Source organism: Ahaetulla prasina, chromosome 12 (genome assembly GCF_028640845.1).
Source record: "Ahaetulla prasina isolate Xishuangbanna chromosome 12, ASM2864084v1, whole genome shotgun sequence".
NCBI lineage: Eukaryota > Metazoa > Chordata > Lepidosauria > Squamata > Colubridae > Ahaetulla > Ahaetulla prasina.
In genome coordinates, this window is record NC_080550.1 from 21367680 (window position 1) to 21387175 (window position 19496).

General features: G+C 42.2%; 1 protein-coding gene across 1 annotated transcript in view; it reads right to left on the reverse strand.

Moving 5' to 3' along the window:
* Positions 1-19496, reverse strand: part of PKD1L3 (polycystin 1 like 3, transient receptor potential channel interacting) — an 82066-nt gene that overhangs the window by 55587 nt on the left and 6983 nt on the right. The window contains exons 6-15 of the mRNA XM_058155438.1: positions 18312-18459; positions 17142-17371; positions 14406-14810; positions 12400-12495; positions 11484-11533; positions 9932-10052; positions 8238-8445; positions 6133-6253; positions 4453-4594; positions 2589-2789 (exon numbers count right to left, since the gene is read on the reverse strand). Of these exons, the coding sequence (XP_058011421.1) occupies positions 2589-2789; positions 4453-4594; positions 6133-6253; positions 8238-8445; positions 9932-10052; positions 11484-11533; positions 12400-12495; positions 14406-14810; positions 17142-17371; positions 18312-18459 (1722 nt within the window). The remainder of the gene's footprint in view (positions 1-2588; positions 2790-4452; positions 4595-6132; positions 6254-8237; positions 8446-9931; positions 10053-11483; positions 11534-12399; positions 12496-14405; positions 14811-17141; positions 17372-18311; positions 18460-19496) is intronic.

A 19496-nucleotide genomic window follows, 5' to 3' on the forward strand; every position in this document is an offset into this window, starting at 1 on the left:
CAGTTAGCAGACAGCACTTCCCAGTTAGAGCCTTTGGTCAGATTTGCACAATTGTTCTAAACCATAACACTATTAAGCCAAGAAGGGAACACCAAATCCCAATCCTGAAAATATGGCTGAAATCTTGTGAGATTGCGAAATCTCATCTGCAAGCCTTTGTGCAAGATTTTGTGAGGGTATTCAAGTGTCATCCCTTCTCATTTGCCCAACCTCATGAGGTTTCCTGAGAAAGCGATAAAATCTTGCATGATCCAATGTTCTTCATGAGATATTAGGCTGTTTAAAAGGTTTGAATTCCACAGACAACATCTAGAAGAGTTGTGAGGTTCTTGTGACATTCAAAAGGGTGCCAGAAAGCTCAAACTCCCTAAAGAGCTGCTGATCCACTTCCACAGAGGAATTATTGAGTCTGTCATCTGCACCTCTGTAATTGTCTGATTGGTTCTGCAACCCAACAAGACAGACACAGACTTCAGAGGATCATTAGAACTGCAGAAAAAACAATTGCTACCAACCTGCCTTCCATTGAGGATCTGTATACTGCACGAGTCAAAAAGAGGATTGTGAAAATATTTACAGACTCCTCACATTCTGGACATAAACTGTTTCAACTCCTACCCTCAAAACGATGCTATAGAGCACTGCACACCAGAACAACTAGACACAAGAACAGTTTTTTCCCAAACACCATCACTCTGCTAAACAAATAATTCCTTCAACACTGTCAAACTATTCACTATGTCTGCATTACTCTTAATCTTCTCATTGTTCCCATTACCCATCTCCTTCCACTTATGACTGTATGACTGTAACTTTGTTGCTTGTATCCTTACGATTTATATTGATAGTTTCCTGATTGCTTATTTGTAGCCTATGACTATCATTAAGTGTTGTACCTTAGAATTCTTGATGAAGGTATCTTTTCGTTTATGTACACTGAGACCATATGCACCAAGACAAATTCCTTCTGTGTCCAATCACACTTGGCCAAACAAATTCTATTCTGTTCTGTTCTGTTCTGTTCTATTCTATTCTATTCTATTCTATTCTATTCTATTCTATTCTATTCTATTCTATTCTATTCTATTCTATTCTATTCTATTCTATTCTAAAAGCATGAATTGCCAACCCCAAAACATGGGGACATGAGATAAAGAAAGAATACAGAAGTTGCAGAAGGACTCTTAGTGCTGTCCTTGTCAAGGTGCAGAAACCAAGAAAGACATGTTGACGTTCTTCAGAGCAGTTTCCTTTATTGTTCCTCACTTAAAGACCAAAATCTTCTTAAACTAAAGCAGACTACTGTCAGCCCCAGCCCTGCGATGGTACTTGGGGCCGCCATTCGTGTGGGGATCGCCATTCCGCTGCTGCACAATTTCGCCGACAACCCTTTCTGTGTGCCTGCTCTGCTGGGTCGTCAGCCCCAAGCATGCCTCTCACTTCGACATCCAAGCCGCATGCTAGATGACATCAGGGGCATGCATTGAAGCAGTTTCTCACCACCCATCACTTTAAGGAAAGACGGGGCAGTGTGGAACAACTGAAGCAGCTTGTGATAGATTGGGGAGGGAGAGAAGGATACGGGTTAATTGGATAATTGAATGATTGCACCAAGGTGGAACTGTATGCTGCTTAAAGGGTGATGGGGAGCACCGAGCGTCAGCTCCAACAAAGATTTCTTTCTGTAACACTTTAAGGTGGTCAGTTAGTAGCGATATCAGGATAAACAAACTTGGTTACTGCTTTTGCATGCTGAGGGTTTTTTTTCCAGACTTTACGGAACCTGACAGATTGTTGAAGCTGACGCACCGTACTCCCCATCACCCTTTAAGCATCATTAAACCTATACTCTGAAAAATGTTAGGGAGAAGCTGTCTTAATTCTTGTTGTGGTCTGCCAGCAGCCTGCGGAGCTGGCAATGGAGTCGGGCAGCAATGAGGCTGAGATGAGGCTAGGGCCATCGGGGAGTGAGGTGCGGACTCCAGAGCCTCCAGAGACTGATAGTAGTGAGGCAGAGGAACAGGAGGAGCCTGTTCCTAATGCACACATGAGAAAAGCTGCCAGAAGGCAAGAGCAGCTCAAGCAAAAAGGACAACTCGGGAGTAGGGCCAAAAGATGATTGGCCCCTCCCATAAGGCTTAAAACAGACCAGCAATGGCATTTGGGTTTTGCCGGAAAACAACGTTGATAGCTTCGTCTTCTTGCATTTATTTTGTATCGGTGTTTTCTGAACTTGTGCCAAGAAAGGCCTTTGGCAGTTTGCCTAATTGGACCAAGGTTTGCGATAGGACTGAAGAATTTTTGTTGGGAGGAATTTGTTTTAATTTAGTTGAATTACGCTGGGAATGAAGTAATTCTCAGCTGTTCAAATAAAGTTTGTTTTTTCACAGACTGAGTTTCCTAATACCTATTTGGGCCTGGGTCACAACAATTCTTTTCCTCCCTCCCACACAAATCATCTAAACTTAGCTGTCTCTTGTTCCTCTGGAATCCACTCCCCTCCCTCCTGGGAATCCAGACTACATTCCATCACAGTCCATTAGTTAAAGAAGGACCTTGAGGGTATCAACCCAATCACTGAGTCTCACTTGGTTCCAGGTAGAAGCAATATGTGAATGAAGAGCTCTTAATTGGAGGGCACTGGCCCAATAGGCAGGAAGATTGGCAGGAGATGGAGTAGCTGGTGAGCACTGATCCTTGAGAAGGAGAGACAGAACATTCTGGAGCTACTGGAGGAGGCACCGAGCTGACAATGTAGGTTTCTTCTCCGTATTTGTTCTCACTTACAGCTGCAAATTTTGGAAACAAGGTCAAAAATTGGTTTACTGTGATGTGCATCATGAGGAATAGGCAATAAAATGTACCCTGGCTCTTTTAAAATCAAATACTTGTACATGTTTCTTTGCTAAAGAACAGGTTATCTTATTACTGTTACTATTTCATCTGCAATTCCTTTCTCAATCTTCTTTTTTACGTGTTGTTATTACTTAGGACAGAATATAAATTTTATTGATTTAGTATGTTATGACTTTTTTTAGCTGAACTGCAGCGTTTATGGAGTTAACATAAAGCTACTTAAAATGTTGGCATCAACTTTTTGAAAAAGAAATTTGAGACTTGAAAGTACTTTTAAAATATATTCTCCAAGTTAGCAGAAAAAAATCAATTTTTGCTCAGAATTGGAAGAATGATACGATTTTGACAGTATCTGATTGGGAGCTTAAACTTGGAGAATTTGCAACAATGGCAAAACTAACAGTATATGTACACAAGAAAAGTTTAATCAGATTTAAGCAAGGATGGTTCCCATCAGAGGTGGGTTTCAGCAGGTTCTGACCAGTTCCGGAGAACCGGTAGCGGAAATTTTGAGTAGTTTGGAGAACCGGTAGTAAAAATTCTGACTGGCCTTGCCCCCATCTATTTTCTGCCTCCCAAGTCCCAGCTGATCGGGAAGAAATGGGGATTTTGCAGTAACTTTCCTCTGGAGTGGGGTGGGAATGGAGATTTTACAGTATCCTTTCCCTGCCACACCCATCAAGCCACACCCACAGAACCGGTAGTAAAAAAATTTGAAACCCACCACTGGTTCCCATACATAGTACATGTTACACAGCATAATAAATATAATCACTTACAATCTCATTTGTAAGGGAGGCTAAATGTCTACAAATATTGCTATAAAAAGGGGGAAGTCAGAAATCCAATAATTCAGTTTTTATTACCTTTCATCAATTGGAGTTGCCTTCAGATGAACATATGATTTTTACATAAAATAAATATTGGTTATTCTCTATTTTAAGGAGGAGTTTGAAATATGGTATTTTAATAATAAAAGTTTAATATAATTTTAGTGTCTACTTTACAATTTAATATAGACTGGACCTCATTTATAGATGTTGGTTGGGTTGTTTTATAAACAAATTTTAAACGTTGTCTTAAACTTTATTTATCATCTCCCAAGATAGATTTTATATCTACAGTATATATTCACAGAGCATTCTGCTTGTACTGGTCTATAACTACAGTAAACTGGATTGAAATTGAATTAATAATAAGAGCAAGACAATACAAGTAGTTCTTGACCTATGACATTAATTGATCCCAGAGTTATGGTCATACGTTCTTTCAGTCATTAAGTATAGCTGTGTCCGATTTTATGAGGTTTTTTTATGGCAGTTGTTAAGTGAACAGCATGGTTGTTAAGCAAATCCAATGGGCAAAAAAATAAATCAAAATTGGGTTATGAATAACTTTCTGAATAGTCACTAAGCAACTGATTATAAGTCAAGGAGCACCTGTAAGTACTTTGAGAGTTCATAAGTCCAAAACAAGCTATTAACATAACCATTAACAATTATCAGCACAACACTAAAAACTGCCAGTTTAAAACAAATTACCAAATCAGGCAATAAATTACTTCAAACAAAATATCCAAATTCTAGTGGCCAATACCTGTTGCTTTGATTTGAAAGGCTTCGCCATGTGATTGCAAAAATGAGCTGTTCAGGACAAGAACTTCAGTATCATTCTGAAGAAAAGTGAGTGCGCTTTGTGGGAAACCGTTTAAACTGCATCCTGGAGGAAGCAGATTAGACTGAGGAAGGAAATCAAATGAAAGTCAAAGAAAGACAGGAATTAAAAACTATCCATTTTTTAGTAGCCATCATCTCTTCCAAACATGCTAGGTCCACTAGGTAGGACTATTAGCTTCATGTCATCCTCAAACAGTGAGATTAAAAACTTCCTTCTTATGGTAAATATATATTTTTTTATTTGCATTTATATCCCGCCCTTCTCCGAAGACTCAGGGCGGCTTACACTATGTTAAGCAATAGTCTTCATCCATTATTTATTATATACAAAGTCAACTTATTGCCCCCAACAATCTGGGTCCTCATTTTACCTACCTTATAAAGGATGGAAGGCTGAGTCAACCTTGGGCCTGGTGGGACTTGAACTTGCAAGTAATTGCAAGCAGCTGTGTTAATAACAGGCTGTCTTAGCAGTCTGAGCCACCAGAGGCTTTTTGGAATAGAACACATTTTTCTAGTAAATTCTTGGTATTTTCATGGGATATATTTGAATAGCAAGCATGTTTAGGAACAATAGCTTTGGGTTTCTAAACGAAGGCCTTTTTGTTTAATTAGTTGACTCCAACAAAAATGAAGCCTCAAAAGGAAGAAAAACACAGAGTTAAAAGAAAAAGGGAAGCATGTACATCCAGGTCATTCCAGGAAGTGCTACCAAGAAGTAGCTGCCTTCAAGGAGCTTTCCACACATCTGTGAACACGTGGTTCATTTTTGTTGAGAGAAGAGGAGGGGAAAGCTAAGAGCCCACCCTGTTCTGAATGTTTTCCAAAACTAGATGGATAATTTTCTAGAAAGGGTGAAAACTAGATGCACTATTTCAGAGTAATAGAATAATAGAGTTGGAAGGGACCTTGGAGGTCTTCTAGTCCTGTTCAAGGAGGAGACCCTACACCAGTGATGGGTAACCTTTTCCGGACTGAGTGCTAAAAGCGTGCGCATTCCCAAACCCCCAAAATGCCCCCACACATGCCCTGCTTCCCCGCGCATACGCATGTGCCCTCCCACGCCCCACTCCCCCATGCATGCACAGCAGAGACCCAACAACCAGCTGGCCGGCGGGAGGCACGCACACATGCATGGCAGAGCTGAACTGGGGTGACGGTTCGTGTGCCGATAGACAGGGTGCTGCATGCCACCTGTGGCACGCATGCCATAGGTTCACCATCATGGCCCTATACCATTTCAGACAAACAGCCCAATCTCTTCTTGAAAACCTCCAGTGATGGAGCGCCCACAGCTTCTGGAGGCAAGCTGTTCCACTGGTTAACATTTTCACTGTCATCAAATATCTCCTTATTTCTAGTTAGAACTTAGTTCGATCTTCCTATTCATAGTCACACCATTGTGAATTTGCTAGACGTGAAGATCTGGAATTTGCACCCTGAAAAATTACATAATATACTTCTTCATAACCCTACTCCGATCATCTAATATGTCCATATCTCTTGAACGTTGCTTGTTCTCAGAGGGGACATTATTCTCCACAAAATATTCTTTTTCACAGTGCATATGGAATTTCTGAAGTGGTCATAATAGCCTTACCTTTCTTTCAAAGGTGTGATCTAAATACCACTTATAAAGTACAGACTTTGCATCTTCCCTCATTGAGACTCTCAACATAACATCTTCACTGAAATTCACAGGATTGCAATTCCTTTCACAGCTTGGAAGAACCAAAGAAAATGGCGTTTAGTACAATAAAAAGAAGCGCCTGCTGAGAAAAATTAACCGTTTCTACCAAAATGGCATGAGGATAACCTCAAGATGACCACTGGGTTTTTAAGCTGTTTTTCTGTTGAGCAGTATATGGATGGATGGATGGATGGATGGATGGATGGATGGATGGATTGAATTTATATTGCTGCCTATTTGCCTGTGGCGACTCAAGGCGGTTTACAGAATAAAAGACCACATTTAAAACAATAAAAACTAACAAAAAGAATCAAATTAATTAATATTAATTAACAAAATCACCCCCACCTCCCACCCACTGCCCTGGCAACAGCAGATCACACGAGCCATTTAATGGGCTCCATCCCGCTCTGGGTTCCCCAGGGCCGCTGGTAGAACTAGGTCTTCAGCGCCTTCCGGAAGAGAATTAGAGGGGGGGGCATTCTAATCTCTGTGGAAATGATGTTCCTAAGAGAGGGAGCCACCACGGAAAAGGCCCTTCTTCTGGGTCCCACCAGGTTTATCTCCCTCAAGGATGGGGCCCGCAACATTCCCTGCCTCCCTGCTCGTGTGGGTCAGGTAGATGTGACTGGCAAGAGATGGTCCCTCAGATAACCTGGTTGCGAGCCATGAAGGGTTTTAAAGGTGACAACCAGCACCTTTCTCAGAGGTAGCAGATAGCTGATCTCTCTTAGCAACATACAAATTCAATTTTCCAATATAACTAACTTTTAGTGGTTCACAATCTAAATATGATTTAGTTTAACAAACATACAAGAAAAAAATATTGGAGCTGGTGTGTTAATAGTCTGACTGGACGCCCAGCAGCAGAGAATGTTGATCAATATGCTGAATTACCTGATAATGAGATGGACAGCATATAAATTTAGTAAATAAATCAATAAATATTGTAACTTGCCAGTTCAGAGAGCGATTCATACCATCCTTAATACAAAGGCATTTTAACTCACTGCTACAATATTTATTGGACAGTCACAAACCATACTCAATTCAAACAATTTAGACACCTTGTTCATCTATAATTTTTCATAACCATGGTTTGTTGAATAATTCACAATGGCTAGATCCATGCATCACATTCAATCATAAACTTTAAAACTGTAAGCCATCCAGTCACTTGCTTGAGTTGAGAGGCTATATAAATTAATTGATTGAATGATTAAAATAATAAAAAATAGACTAGACTAGAATAATAATATAATATAATATAATATAATAATATAATATAATATAATAAAATAATATAATATAATAATATAATATAATATAATATAATATAATATAATATAATATAATATAATATAATAATATAATATAATATAATATAATATAATATAATATAATATAATATAATATAATATAATATAATATAATATAATATAATATAATATAATATAATATAATATAATATAATATAATATAATATAATATAATATAATATAATAATATAGTAGGACAATAAGGTATGCTCAATACCAGATTGGTACATCAGCCATATGATTCAATATAACATTTAGGTCTTGTCCAACAGAACAGCAAACAAATAATGTGTCTTAGAGACATTTGTGAAGCGAAAGGGAGACAACATAATTCATGAATATCAGGGCCTGTATCAGCAGTGAAATCCACTTACTTTCGCTACCAGTTCGGAAATGGGAGCACGTGCACCTGTTCTGTGCATGCACAGAGCCTTCTGTGCATGCACAGAGGGTCAAAAATGGGACGTAATGACATCCCGGCAGGTGGGCAGAGCCTCCCACTGCTGGCGCTACTGGCTCGTGCAAGCCGGATAGATCTGGCTGGATTTCACAGCTGGCCTATATTCACAACAATAATTGTGGGACAAGAAAGATGTCCCGTTTTTTTGTGTTTTTTTTAAAAGTCAAACTGATTTAACTTTCTAAAGAGGTTTCTCCCCATCCATCTTAAAGAACAACGATAAAAGATTGCCATACCTGATCCTCAGGCTCAAATCTTGTTTTGCTGTGACGTACAAACATTGTTCATCCTGCTTCTCCTCTTTATCTGGGGTTTTCACCGCAACCTTCACTGTCACTGCGGAGCTGGGAGGAGGCAGGCAGTTGGGGGGTATCCGGATCTCTCTTTGTACTGTGTCGATAGACTTTTGCTGGACACATTCATCCCACTGAGGCCAGCAGAACCCTGAAAAAGGCAGTTTTTCAGCCAAGTTATTTGCACTTTCTCATTTACCCCAGAACCAGGATAAATGTTACGGTCCTGAGCATCGTGAGTGATCTCAGAGTTGAAATCATTATTTTGTGTGTGATTATTTTGAAAAAGAAAAACAATTTTCCCAACATAATTGTGATGGAATGTGCAGCTGTAGAAGCAGAGGGAGAGTTTTTTGAGAACAAAATGCTGTCCCAAAAGGAGACTAGGATTACGGGATTGCTGGATATGGATATATTGTTGAAGGAAAGAAGAAGTTCAGGGTAATCATACCATAGAATCTCGTAGGATGTATCTAGCAGCTTAGAAACTTATAGCTTTAGTCTGGCACGATTCTGTCCATTAGGTGTAAGAACATACACCTTCGTCACTTTCGGATCTTGCTGTTTCATCTCTGGGCTTGAGCTTGACAAAACTAAGAGATGGATAAGGCCAGATGAAGGCCACCTGATTCCCTAAGCACAGTCCAACAATGGTGTCTCTTGGCCCTCCTGTTACTTAATCGACAAGACCTTAAGGCTCCATAACAGCTGAAAAGTCTTGTGTGGCAATGAAAGAGTTACGGGTATGATAGCTGAGGGAAAACATTCTAGGGTTCCTTCTTACTTTGGTTGCCTAAACATGGGCTTATCTTGTTCAGGGCTGGAGAAGGATGGATTTCTCCTTTCAGGATTCAGAACTGCAAGAACTGTAAAGCAGGGGTCTCCAACCTTGGCAACTTTATGACTTGTGAACTTCAACTCCCAGATTTCCTCAGCCAGCATGTGCTGGCTGAGGAATTCTGGGAGTTGAAGTCCACAAGTCATAAAGTTGCCAAGGTTAGAGACCCTTGCTGTAAAGCATCACACCACTATTCCACTTCCCAGAGTTTTCTAGCTCTTCTGTTTTCTTCAGATACTTGCAGCTGTAATAGTTTATGAGAAAGACCTTGAGAAACACAGCAAAAAGATGCTGCCCAGGGCATGGTTAGATAAGAGAGGGTGTAGCCCACAGCTGCATAATGGGAAGAAAGGGACCCTCCCTAACTTCTCAGATTATAAAGGAGATGATGTGAGATTTGTACTGTGAAACTCACAAGATTGATATCAGCATTCACAGGTAGAGCAGCAGGAAACACAACCAGCTGAGCTAATTCTACTTTATTGTAAGGCTACATCAGAGGGGGTATTCAGTCAGTTCGGACCGATTCGGGCGAACCGGTAGCAGAAATCGCAGGTGGGCCTGCTCACCCGCCTTGGCTCTATGCTGTTCTATTTAGGCACATTTTTGAGGCCGTTTGCATGCGTGGAAGGCACGTGCATGAGTAAAGCACATGCACGGAAGGCCGGGCGTATATGCAGAAGGGAGGCGCACGCTGCGAACCAGTAGTAACAAAATGTGAAACCTACCGCTGGGCTACATTAACAGAATCTTGCCTGAGAAATAAGGCAAGGAAGCACAGTGAGAGACACATACTTACCACAAGACCAAGTGTAGAGTGAATTGTTGCTGTCAGTTTCAGGCCAACCCAAGATAAGTGTTGCAAATACACCGGCATGGCGGCTGGGTGAGATGTATATCCTGTTTTTCCCCTTGTCATCCTAAAGCCACAGAAATATGAGGAATTAGGCATAAATATATCTCTGCAAAGTATTTTACCTGTGACGGTAGACAGATGCTTCCAAACTTCCTTACTTAACAGGCAGAACCGAATAACATAAATAGCATAGCTTTATAAATAATATAATTTCTTTTGCAGCCTGGATCGAACTCCCTCTATGAGTTAAATGGCTAACAAGTAGTCCCAAGGTGCTTTTTCAAGAGGCAACTGGACTTTCTGGTTTTTCTTTGAAGACATTTCGCTTCTCATCCAAGAAGCTTCTTCAGTTCTTGTTGACTACAAGTACTTCTCCTATCTGCTGCCTATATGTGTCCAATATTCCATTATATCTCATATACAATGTCTCATAGAGGAATAAGGTTGAATAAATTGGATTAAGTTTTTCTAAATAAACCAGTAGAGGATAAAGGACTGCATATCTAATTTAAATCTCTTGAACGATTCAGATTCATCACAATTAAAAAATATTGTGGATGTCTACAAATTATTTCAATAGGTCAATGGGATTTTTGCAGGGGTCTCCAAACTTGGCAACTTTAAGACTTGTTAGATCTTAGCAACTTTAAAATATGTGAACCAACTCCCAGAATTCCCCAGGCAGCAGACTGGCTGGGGAATTCTAGGAGTTAATGTCCACATATCTTAAAGTTGCAAAAGTTGAGAAATACTAGGTTAGACGCAACACTTGCAATATTACATTGTTCATTGCATGAAGTGGTGGGCTGCAACCAATGGTGGCATTCAATCAGTTCAGACCAATTCGGGTGAACCGGTAGCGGCAACTGCCCACCCACCCTGGCGTAAAAACGGTCTGTTTAGCCACATTTTTGAGACTGGGCTCATGCAGGGAAGGCCAGGCACATGTGTGGAAGGTGCGTGTGCGAAGCGCGCGTGCACACACACAGCAAACCGATGGTAAGCATTTCTGAAACCTACTGCTGGCTGAAACTGATTTAATGATTAGTTCTGCAAGTGAACGCTTTGTGTGCACGCACGGGCTGTGCACACGTACACGGGCTGTGCGCACACTCACGCCTAGCCTGATTGCATGCAGCATTCAAAATAAAGCAATTTGAAGCTCTGCTGCTTACCTTCTCAGACAGCCCCAGTAAGTAGAACAGTGGAGGTGCGGAAATCAGCTGTGCTGCGCAAATCAGCTCAGCCAGAAAGAAGGAAATATAGGACAGAAGAGGGCGGGGGTGGGTGGGTAAGGCCAGCTGATCATCGGAACTCCCGGTTCTCCCGAACCGGTCCGAACCGGCAGCAGCCCGCCACTGACTGCACAATTAGTCTGTCTTAATATGACACACAAATAGCATCATTGAAACACTGCTAATATGAATTTCTCAGCAATCTATCCCCTCTATCCACTATTTTATGCACTTTTCTTCCACATTTTTCTAGTACTCACAAGTCTTCTTTTCCCATTTGTGCTGGATTGTTCTTCATTCGCCACAGGATCTGTTAGGGCCAAGAACACAGTAGAAGATTTAAACTTCAGAATAGAATAGAATAGAATAGAATAGAATAGAATAGAATAGAATAGAATAGAATAGAATAGAATAGAATAGAATTCTTAATTGGCTAAGAGTGATTGGACACACAAGGAATTTGTCTTTGGTGCATACGCTCTCAGTGTACATAAAAAGACAAGATACATTCGTCAAGAATCATAAGGTACAACACTTAGTGATAGTCATAGGGTACAAAAAGCATTGGGTACAATTCATCATTCAAGATAGGCTTGAATTTTCTCTCTGCAAAACATGGATGTTTCTCTTTTGCTGTACTCAATCCTTTTGTATGAAAGATGACTAAAATGGTTTCTGGAAAGAGTGGCTTGGGTATAAATTAAAAATGAAGAGAGGTTTCATTTAGAAGAGTTTTGGTTCCACCGTTGCTAAATCTGGACTTCTTCTGCCCTGAACATTTTTCATCACTGGTTTTGGGATCACAGAACAGTATATATTACAGCAATCTACCCACTGAAGTTGATCCTGAAAGGTCACATTGCTTTGTTAAACAGTTTTAAACTAGGATCCAATCTGAGACAGTCACCAAGACCAGATGTTTAGTCTTCTGAGCTTTTGGACACATGCTGGAACCCATCCTCAGAGAACTTCTCCCTTATCAGAATGTGAAGCGAGAAATTCCCTGAGGATGGGCTCCAGCACAAGTCCGAAAGCTCAGAAGATTCAACTTCTGGTTGCAGTGACTGACCCAGATTGGATTCTGCAACATTATCCTAGGACACATATATTTGCTTTCATTCGTGAGTTTTTATCCTACCCATTTCCTGCACCATACAATCAAGGTCCCATGATTACCTTTTTTCTGAGAACTGTTAGACACTGTGACAGTTCCAACATCAACACTCATGTTTGAGAAGGCGTTCATCACAAATACTTTGACCAGAAAAGTACCTGAGAAGAGCACATGGCAAGAAAAAAAAACACCAATATGAAATAGAATAACTGAAACAGAGTCACAATTAAAAACGAATCTTGAATGATCATAGGTGAGATTGGCTGGGTAGAAGGTCTTTGTCAGGGCTCCAAGGAACACCCCCAACGAAAGAAGACTCCGAGGCTAGAAGTACCTCAAAGTTCCATTTTATTAGAGATGTCATATTGGCACATCTGGGAAAACCCGAATCCGAACTTTTCCAGGTTTTCCCCACCCAAAGGAAAGTCCAAGTCCCTGCCCAGCATCCACAGGACCATCACATGATCCAATCATACCATTGTTCCAACTGGAGATGCCTCCCAGTCACACCCTCCAGGTGCAGGGCAAGATGTCCTTGACTCTCTGAGAAAGGAATGTTATTATGACTATATATCACCCATGCTCTAGACAATCCTCCTTCCCAGTTTCCCACAGTAGGAAATGTGGCAGGCCTGAAGGCCCAACATAAAAGATGCCTTCCAGGCCTGACAGTCTTAGTATTTCACAGAAATAGAGAGGCTGGACAGCAGAGACCATGGCTAGGCAAGTAAAGCCTGATGAATAAGAAGTTTAATCGGACAGCAAAAGTTTGAGATTATGGTATGGCTCAGAAGAACTCGAATAAATGAACTTTTCATCCCCAATACTGATGATTTGACAACCAAGCAGACTGCGTATTTTGGACAATCTTTACTCTCTACTCTCAGCCAACCACCCTTTTCCTCCTGTCATTACTGAATTCCTGATATTTTCTGCATCTTCTTTGCAGTTCCATCCATGTCATGGTTCAGCAATCAGCAAAACGAAAGAGAAGCATTAACAATGCCCAAAAACATTAGTATTTGGTAACATCCTCTTTGCCAAGTGTGAGCTTTGGCAGTTAGCCAACAATGCCAAGCCAGGAGTCTATTTTTTCCCCAGAAAATACTGAAAAACTGCAAAATGCTGATTAGTTGGATATGCCCAATAGAAAATGAAATAAGATTTTCTTATTTTGATTTAGATACTTCAGCATTAGCTTCCTTTTTTAATCCTAACCTTCACTTAATCTGTTTCATCTTTGTATACATTATTTACGGGGTTGGTTTTAGAAATGGAGAAACCTAGTGTGATGAACCAGGGCGTGGCACAAAAGCAACACAGCCAAAAAACAAGTACAAGTCCCTTTATTAGCTCCAAACTTTGCCCCAACGTCCCTTTTACTCTCCGGTCTGGAGAAAAACCCTTCCCCAAACCTGTAAGCAGAAAAATCTTTCAACCATAAATCGAACAGGGACAGATAAGGTAATTAATCCGGCAGGGCAATCAAGATAAGGAATTCCTATAAATCAAACCAGTCTTGGAGGATGCCAGGAACTCAGATAAAGCAGTGAACACAAACATGAATTCAGCATTTGTTCCCAACAACCACCCCTCCCATTTGCCTCTCCTTTTAAACTCCAGCTCAAGGTGTGCCTTGTGAAGGGGATCGGGGCCCTTTCCTCCCTCATAAGCCACGCAACCCATGTTGCTCTCTTCTCCATTCTTCCCTGCGTGCCCTAGGATGAGGAGTGGGTGAGCTTTGGTATTCATCAGAACCCCGTCTCCTTTGTTCTACCTCTCCCCTGCTCTGCCCAGTTTGATTTTGCCCTTCCCCAGTTTCCTCCACAGCCAATGGAGCCACTCTCTCGCTCTCGGTCAGCTGTTCCTTTTCCATCTCAGAATCAGACTCCGACAGGGGCATGACACCTAGATTAGTCTTCATTCATGGAATCTCCTCACTGCTAGATCCAGCTTTCAGAGAGAAAAATTGGGAGTATTGTGTTTGGTGACTTGGGTTAATACTTGGAGGAAAGATAGCATGCAAATGAGCTAGCTATAGATAATTAGAATCTTTGCATTACAATACCTTCAGAATTCATTGGGATGGTATAAATTTCAGACTTTCCTTCAACGAAATCCTTCAGGTGGGAAAATGTCTCATTCATCCCGGTCACTTCAAATCTCACTTTTTCAGGGGCGCCACGACGAACAGAGACTTTGATTTCCAGGTCTTCTCCTAATTCCAAGGAGTCGGAGGTTAACATGGCTTGGAGTCCAGAAATTGGCTCTACTAAATGAACAGTCAGGATTCCTACGACCTCTGAATCTGTGGTGTTGCTGGTGGCAACTATTTCAAGAGAATGGACCCCAGGGCCAATCAGCCGTTGGAGGACCCCATCCAAGGTCAGATTATGAGGGACTGTTCCTGTTTTTGTGCTGGTCTCCATCACAGTCTTGTTATCACTTAATACAGTATATGTTACTCCAGTCCCTGCCAAAAAAAAAAAAAACCCAACAAAAAATATTCAAAATGGCTTAAAGGTGATATGAGTTATAACACTATATGCCTTCATTATTATAAATATATTTGTTTACTGAATATATTTATCCAGTATTTGCTATACACATACACAAATACTATGCAATATACATTAAATAAACAAATGCATGGATTTGTTTATAGAATAGAATAGAATAGAATAGAATAGAATAGAATAGAATAGAATAGAATAGAATAGAATAGAATTTTTTATTGATTAGACACACAAGGAATTTGTCTTTGGTGCATATGCTCTCAGTGTACATAAAAGAAAATATACCTTCATCAAGAATCATAAGGTACAACACTTAATGTTAGTCATAGGCTACAAATAAGCAATCAGGAAACAATCAATATAAATCGTAAGGATACAAGCAACAAAATTACAGTCATACAGTCATAAGTGGAAGGAGATGGGTGATGGAACGATGAGAAGATTAATAGTAGTTCAGACTTAGTAAATAGTTTGACAGTGTTGAGGGAATTATTTGTTTAGCAGAGTGATGGCATTCGGGAAAAAACTGTTCTTGTGTCTGGTTGTTCTGGTGTGCAATAGCCATGGCGGCTGAAGATAAAGGAAATTGCAACATACCTAGAGGCCTGTCTTAGCTTTACAACCCAAGATAGAGATTCTAACATCCCTTAGAGCAGAGGTGTCAAACTTGATTTCACTGAGGGCCGCATCAGAGTTGTGTTTGACCTCAGCGGGGCTGTGGGGCATGGCCAGCTCAATGTCATTCACTGACATTCCGTTTCCCGGGCTCCGTTTTCAGCCATGATGGCCTCCTGCAGCCCTCTGCCAGCAAAAACAGAGTTTGGGGAGGCCACGCACAGCCTGCCTGGCCTCCATTTTCAGCCGTGACTGCCTCCTACAGCCCTCTCCCAGCAAAAATGAAGGTCGGGAGGGCTGCACGCGGCCTTCCTGAGCTCCATTTTCACTGGGAGAGGGTTGCTGGAAGCCGTTGCAGGCCAAAAGGAGCCCAGGAGGGCTGCGCACGGCCCTCCTGATCTCCCTTTTCACTGGCAGAGGCACTGTGGACCGGTCCTTCGCTGTTTTCAGGATGGGCCTCCAGGCCATATCCAAGCACCTCACGAGCCGAATCCAGCCCCTGGATCAGAGGTGGGTTTCAGCAGGTTCTGACCAGTTCTGGAGAACCGGTAGCGGAAATTTTGAGTAGTTCGGAGAACTGGTAGTAAAAATTCTGACTGGCCATCTATTCTCTGCCTCCCAAGTCCCAGCTGATTGGGAGAAAATGGGGATTTTGGAGTAACCTTCCCCTGGATTGGGGAGGGAATGGAGATTTTACAGTATCCTTCACCTGCCATGCCCACCAAGCCACGCCCACCAAGCCACACCCACAGAACTGGTAGTAAAAAATTTTGAAACCCACCACTGCCCCAGACCTTGAGTTTGACACCCCTGCCTTAGAGAATGCAAACTTTTTCAATGAGTGTATGGTTTATTTCCCCCCTCCACATCGTTTCCCCCCCCCCTTTTGTTATGCTATATGTTTCAGTTGTAAACCTGACAATAGGGTGTCAAGGTAGACAGATTCAATTCCAGTGACAAGGAGTGGACACTCCGAAGACCTGAAAGATCACATTAGGGAGAGATCATCATGGTTAAAGTTCTATCTATGTAGTTGCTAAGAACTGAAAATGATTTGATGGCACACAAACAGTCAAGTAGCCATTAAGTTCTGATTCCATTTTGAAATATGCAGGATGCAAATATAGCACCCTGTTCGCAGCTCTTTAAAGCAGCCACGTCTTTTCTGTGTTTCTGGCACCCACCAATCGCCTTGCTAATGAAAGCGAAGCTTAGCATTCTAAATCATAACTTTGTAAGAATTTTCTCACTTTTCTTTTTTCCTTTCTAATTGCCTATTTGCCTCCCTCCTTGCAGAAAGCTGATACATACAAAAACACGCACACACACCCTTTATATTTGTCACCAGATCTTTTTAAATATCATAATAAGAAAAGTTGTTGCCAGTGGCCAAACCCCCAAAATGGCTTTTCCTCCTTCCGATTTATGAATAAACTTAGTTAGCAATTTATTCTCCCGCTCTCAGAATGTGCTGCTGGAGAAAATCTGTCCAATTTTCCCGATCGATAGATTTGGCCCTGATTTCAGGATTATACACTTTTCTTTCGGGATGGTTTTGTTTATGGAAAAGATTTGGATGTTTTAAGGAATAGTTCGGGTTAGCAGAGCTCCACCTTATGCACAGGGAAGATATACTGTTTGAATGGCTACTGGAAGGAAGAGACTACACTAACCTCCATCAAGTTCGACTTGAATCCACAAGGTTTCCTCATAAAGGGTCCTGCAATGAGAGCTGTTCCCCACTTCATATTTGCTGAAGCACCCGGTCACGGTGAGCTTATCCATTTTATCTCTAACAGTGACGAGTTTTTGAGCAGTCACGTGCCACTCACTAGTAGTACACTCCACAAAAACGGTGAACTTGCCTGGTTCGGTGTAGCAATGAGTCACATTGCTATGCAAGCTGTAAACAGAAAACTAGGACAAATTATCGGCACATCTGTCAAGCCCCAAACCAAGAATAACCACTTGGTAATTCTTCCAAGCTGAGATCGTGACACCTAGAGACAAAATCTTGCCAGACTGAAGACTCTCCTATCTGGCATCTACAATATATTCTAAGAACTGTGAAGGAGAGGCTGTCCTCACTCTCTTTCTGTCACAAGTAACGTCCACACTGAGTTGCCTCTTGTTCTCTGGAATGCACCCCTCCCTCCTGGAAATCCACCTCCTTCCTACACTCTATCCCAAGATCACCAAATCTACAGCAGGGGTGGGATTCTACCGGTTCGGACCGGTTTGGGTGAACTGGTAGCTCTGAAAATCAGCTCGGAGCGAACCGGTTCATCCCGACGATCAGATGGGCCCACCCGCGCTATTTTCCTACCTTTATTTTCTCAGCTGATTCATGTGGCAGAGCAGATTGCCGCGCGAATCAGCTGTGTTACTCCTCCGAAGAAACCCAGAAGTGAAGATTTTTTCAAACTGTGCACACGCATGCAGCGCGCATCAGGCCTGGGCGCGAGCAAATCGCGCAACCACCAAACCGGTTGTTAAACTGGGAAGATCCCACTACCACTGATCTACAGCAAGGCATTGAAAAGTGTAAGATATTGGCTGTAGGTCCAAATTGGCCAGGCATCCTTTCTTAGAGGACGTTACATTTAGGGATGAGGTAGGGGTCACAAAGGTTAAGACAGTGACTGTGACTCTGTAATCAAAGCTCTGCCACTTTTTTATATGGGTTATGGTGGTGCATTGGTGGGGAAGATGGGGATGGTTATTGAAACATATCCAGAAGTCGTAAGTCTGGTAAAGCCCACTCTTGAATCTCGCTAACTCTTAGATCTAACTGCAGGCTCTTGAAATCCTCTGCCTCATTTTCTCCCCAAGCTTCCTCTGACCTTGGAGGGTAGTAGGGGTCCACTGTGTTTCCATCTCCAGTGCTGATTATGCAGGAGAGGTTTCCAGTGTATGGTGAGAGCAGCCATTTCAAGGAGATGGTGACATTTTCCAATACGAGCGTGGTTTCCGTTACCGCCAAGCTCAAGCCTGTAAAAGAGTAGAGTGTTAGCGCTCCGAGGAATGCACCCATTGAAAGCGTAACTCCAAGGCAGATAGATTCCTCAAAGGTTATGTTTATTGGATACATCGTATCGGCACAGCCAGTGAAAACCAACTCTGAAAGTTCCCACAGTTTTCACCTAATTAATGTCCCCCTCCCAAGTGGGGGCCTCTGGTGGTGCAACAGGCTAATGCAGCCTATTATTAACAGCAACTGCTTGCAAGATTGCAGGTTCAAGTCCCACCAGGCCCAAGGTTGACTCAGCCTTCCATCCTTTATAAGGTAGGTAAAATGAGGACCCAGATTGTTGGGGGGCAATAAGTTGACTTTGTATATAGTATACAAATGGATGAAGACTATTGCTTGACATAGTGTAAGCCGCCCTGAGTCTTCGGAGAAGGGCGGGATATAAATGCAAAAAAAAAAAAAAAGTGTCACCAGTCACATTGTCCAATGAAGATGGAAGGCAGCAGGGGTGGGCTTCAGAAATTTTAGCAAGGGGCTCTCTGCCCGATTGCTGGGTGGGTGTGGCCATGGTGGGCGTGGCCTAGTTGGCCTCCTGCATCATGGCAGGGGGGCGATTTTGCCCTCCTCAGGATCCGGAGGCTTTCCTCTAGCCTCTGGGATACCGAAAACGGCCTCCCCAGGCTCCTGAGGCTCTCTAGAGACCAGAAACAGACCCATTTCCAGCTTTCCCAAACTTCCTATAGGCCCATTTTTCACCCTCCCTGAGCTTCCACACATGGCCTGCACTTACCTGCATCCAAAACAGGCCGCTTGGGGACTCCTGGGAGGGGTGGGTTGGGGTGGCCAGGGCCAGCCAGGAGTGGGATTTGGAGGTTCTCTGAACTGCACAGAATCTTAGCTAGAGGTTCTCCCGAACCCCTGTGAACCTCCAGCAGCCCACTCCTGGAAGGCAGGCTCTTCTCTACTTTCAACGGCCACCTGTTTCAATGACCTTGGTTCCCACAAGACAGCATTTTGTTTTGGCCGGAGCCTGGCTATCTTCTTCCCCCTCCCTTCC